The sequence below is a fragment of the Sinocyclocheilus anshuiensis genome, unplaced genomic scaffold, assembly GCF_001515605.1.
Source record: "Sinocyclocheilus anshuiensis isolate Anshui unplaced genomic scaffold, SAMN03320099.WGS_v1.1 scaffold103, whole genome shotgun sequence".
Lineage (NCBI taxonomy): Eukaryota > Metazoa > Chordata > Actinopteri > Cypriniformes > Cyprinidae > Sinocyclocheilus > Sinocyclocheilus anshuiensis.
In genome coordinates, this window is record NW_015548201.1 from 724,594 (window position 1) to 728,625 (window position 4,032).

Genomic DNA, 4,032 nt, shown 5'->3' on the forward strand with positions numbered 1-4,032 from the left:
CAGAGTCCAGCCCTGGGTCGTCACATGTGGTTGCCGCAAGCCCGCCCGCCGCGCCGCTCACTCAAGCCGGCCTCTGCTCACTCTAGGCCTCCACTCACTCAAGCCCGCCATGTGTGACGCTGTTTCTCGTTGTGAAAGCGAAACTACTTTGTTTGGCATCATATGACCCCTTTAACGCAAGATGTTTCAGATGTCTGCCTGGTAAATGGGTCAAATACATGCAAAAGTTAAATGTTCTCAATCTTTTATTTGATACTTTAGTTCATTTTGTTCCTTTAATTTGATTTGTTTTCTATATTAGCATACCTGACTATATGTTCCCTGGTAGAATACAGGATGTGATCGACCATATTTCTCCTCAAAACTATGAATAAAGGACATGACATCTCCAACAGGATCTGTGACACGACCCCTTGGATCTGGTCGAATGAATCTCAGGGCGAATCTGAAGAATTCGAGAGAGGAAGAAACATCAGTGGAAAGACTAGTTACTACTGTAGTGTGAAATATAACAAGTCTATATTAGATTATTAGTTTAACTGCTTTAATACCTGAATATGTCCAGAAGTGTATAATACGTAAACCTGAAGGGAAGTATTATCAAGTAGTAACTCCACCCTAATAAGCCCTGTAAAAGAGAAAAAAAACATTTATATAAGCAGTTTATTTAATATTTATAGAGGACCATGTTGCAATATCTGTCATAGCGCCGCTGTTTTACTAGGGTATTACCCTGAACCGTCTGCATGTCATAGCAGGTCGGAACCAGAATCTTTCCTTGGCATTTTAGTATTTACCACAGCTAGATAAAAATGTTTTAAGTATTTATAATTATTGAAAACACTAGTACAAAGATATGAGCACTGGGAATGAAGGAAAAAAACAGAACACAGAACATAAAAACCAAAAGACTCTTACTCTAGGCTGTGGCCTTGAGACAATATAGCTATACACTCTGTGGTCTGTTGTGTTGACCTGTAACGGTCTGGTGGGCGGCAGGTTGAAGACACTCGGAACTCCTTCTTGCTCATTTAGTCTGTCTTGTACTGCGGCCTGTAAAAAGATTTCCATTAATCCCAATAATTTGAATAATGTTCCTAATACAAAAAGGTTAAACTGACAATACAAGAATAAAAGGATCCATTCATCTGGTTTACCAGCTCTCACCTCAATGTTCCAATTGTGTTGTTCTAATGTGCGCCGACATTGGTCCATTGATTCCAAGCCTGTCAGGTCCTGAATAAGAAGAACAAATCTCACGTTATTTGCAAACAAAGGAAAAGAGCTGAAATCTATTGTCGTAAGTTACTGTTGCATGACAGATGTGTTTACTAAATATGTGACAAGCTTTGCTAATGAATGAAACATTTGGGTGGCAGTGTTTATAAAATTATAGATAAAGTGAGTGTTTTCGAGATCAGTCATTATTCAAGGGCATGTTTCTTTTATATTACTCTGACTATGACTCAGAAGTAGATGATGAACAAGTAAACTTATCCAGTGATTGCTGCTACCAGTTTAAAACAAGACAAAAAATCCCCTAAATGCAGCAAGTTTAAAAGTTGAGGTATTGGCAGACTGGGGGGCAGATTAGCACTGTCTCAAAACCTAGTAAACTGTCTATCTAGATGGCATTTTACGTAGCGTTCAGGACGACTAGCTGTTCTTCCTCCGTCCGTCAAAAAACCTGGAATGCTACCTAACTAGACAGCACTTTGGCCATCATAGGCGCACTTTCCTCTGACCAAATCTGCTGTCTAGGTAGGCAGCTCTCTAGATTTTGAGACACAACCAATGTCTCGCTGCCTAACTGACAGCTGCCATTTCAACTAAAACAAAAGACACTTGTATACACGAGAAAGTCTTTATGTGGGCATAAATCAAAAGGATATTATTCAGATTAGGTCTGTATTTATTAGATAAACTGAAGCTGGTGTCGGCTGAGTAAAAAATAACGATCATAACGGCAGTTAGCTCGCTGACTGGTCATTTATACTTAAAGCAGCTGAGCTGGACACCGCGAACACTATTTTTCTGATAAGTAAGTCTATAAAAGATCCAATCAGTATGTGTTAACCAGACAATCTAATTGGTACCTGAAACTGAAGGAGTTTTTCAGTTTGAGCCTGAGATAATTCCTGTTCTTCTGGCGCCGCCATTTTACCTCGCCGAGCCTTAACAAAACGCGATGACGTTTAAAGCGTGCTGACGTGACCAATGCGTAAAACGTTGAACAAACGCTTTCTTTTTTTGCGCTGCCTGCTGCGCAGGAGTCGTGTGGCGTATCTTCTACCTTCATTTGTTTTTTCAAAGAAAAATATTAATTTATAATACAAATAAACAATAAAAGGTGTTCTTGTCATTTTAATTGAACATTAAGTGCAGCTAGTAACCATAATTCATTCAATTATCTATGCTATAATATTGCGGGTAAAGCACATGATGTACTGTGATATTAGAAAAAAGATATTACACAAAAAGTGTCTAAAATTAAAACATAAACACCAGTTATGTCATGTGATGCACAGCTGGCGGAAATGCCCTGTTCTATCTGTTTATTCCACTTCCTGTTAACAGAAGTTCTAAGAAGTAGTATACTCAAGGCTGAGATTAGGTCATACTGGATTGAATGATACATTGCAGACAACAGGGAAGAGTAATGGATTATGTACAAGATGTCAAACCAAGGAAGATGTAGAACATGTCTTGTTTAGATGCAATAAATACCATGAATACAGGCAGAAATGGCAGGAAATGGAAGAAGAACATTGAAGATATTCTTAGAGAACAAGGGATGGAAAGAAATAGACTCAAAGCTTTGTTTATATTTCTTGAAAATACTGGATTAATAATAAGAATTTAGAAACGAAAAGATAACCCTTTGTGTGTAACCCCCTCCCCCCTGTACACTCATGTACAGTAGGTGGCGATATGCAATAATTACAAGTTACAAAAGCCAAGAAAGAAGAAGGAGAAGAAGAAGTTCTAAGCATGGCGACTGCGACGACCCCGGTTGGCCAAGATCAACCGACCAAAGCAGATCTTCCACCCGTCGTGTTTGATTTGTCTCATCCTCCGGTTATCGAGGGATTTACCCCGCTGCCCAGGGCGAAGGAGGAGAATTTTAAAGACAAATTCATCCGGAAGACCAAAGAGAATCCACTCGTCCCTATAGGTGAGTTACACAAGTACACCCAATACAGCTTCATATGATTTTGGTTACCAACAATACAATTAAACGCCATTAAAGATCAAATTCAGAGTGCTTTGAATAGACTTAATGTATTTGTGCAATGTCATTGCATGGAAACCTCTTATGTCATGCATTTCAGATCAAAGTGATCATCTTGCAGTGGCATATATGGCATGTTCCATTAACCATGCAGCTGAGATTTACATTTTACATTGACAGAAGTTAAATGTGCAGAGTTTGACTTTCGTTTACCCCTGTACAAAGTAACATATACGTTAGCAGTTGATACACTGAGTTCCCTGCTCTGTGTTATGGAAGTGCTGCCGTGCAAATTCTTTGTTGTGGCAGAGCCAGAATGAAAGGGGGAAAAAAGGGATGAAATACAATAAACAAAAACAGCGACATTGTTTATGAGAGGAATAGTGATTCAAACCAAACGCTTACAACAATAAAACAACAACAATATATTTCTAATATAAATGTATAGTACATTTTGCTAGCTACCTTATTGATAGCAAGTAAAAAAAAAGGTTTTCTAGTCTGCTATTAACAATTGCTGTTGTAACAATATTTTGCCAAACATATACTACTGTTCAAACGTTTGTGGCTGGTAAGATTATTTTTTATTGTTTATTGAAGACTCATACTCATCAAGGCTACATTTATTTGATTAAAATATGGTAAAAACATATAGTAAAAAAATAAACATTTATCAATGTCAAAAACAGTTCCGCTGCTTAATATTAATGATGATTTTTGGATGAATAGATGGTTCAAAAGGACAGCATATATGTGAAATAGATTTTTTTTTTAAATATTATATTGTCACTTTTGAGCCC

At 37.7% G+C, this 4,032-nt stretch overlaps 2 protein-coding genes across 2 annotated transcripts in view; one reads left to right on the forward strand and one right to left on the reverse strand.

The window, feature by feature from the left end:
* Positions 1 to 2,204, reverse strand: part of faf2 (Fas associated factor family member 2) — a 4,759-nt gene extending 2,555 nt beyond the window's left edge. Inside the window, exons 1-5 of the mRNA XM_016440020.1 lie at positions 2,097 to 2,204; positions 1,168 to 1,236; positions 919 to 1,053; positions 552 to 628; positions 307 to 445 (exon numbers count right to left, since the gene is read on the reverse strand). Of these exons, the coding sequence (XP_016295506.1) occupies positions 307 to 445; positions 552 to 628; positions 919 to 1,053; positions 1,168 to 1,236; positions 2,097 to 2,159 (483 nt within the window). The 5' untranslated portion in view covers positions 2,160 to 2,204. The remainder of the gene's footprint in view (positions 1 to 306; positions 446 to 551; positions 629 to 918; positions 1,054 to 1,167; positions 1,237 to 2,096) is intronic.
* Positions 2,205 to 2,927: 723 nt separating this feature from the next.
* The window catches only part of LOC107653333 (HIG1 domain family member 2A-like), a 1,874-nt gene continuing 769 nt past the window's right edge, over positions 2,928 to 4,032 (forward strand). Inside the window, exon 1 of the mRNA XM_016440024.1 lies at positions 2,928 to 3,175. Coding sequence (XP_016295510.1) covers positions 2,992 to 3,175 — 184 coding nt within the window. The 5' untranslated portion in view covers positions 2,928 to 2,991. The remainder of the gene's footprint in view (positions 3,176 to 4,032) is intronic.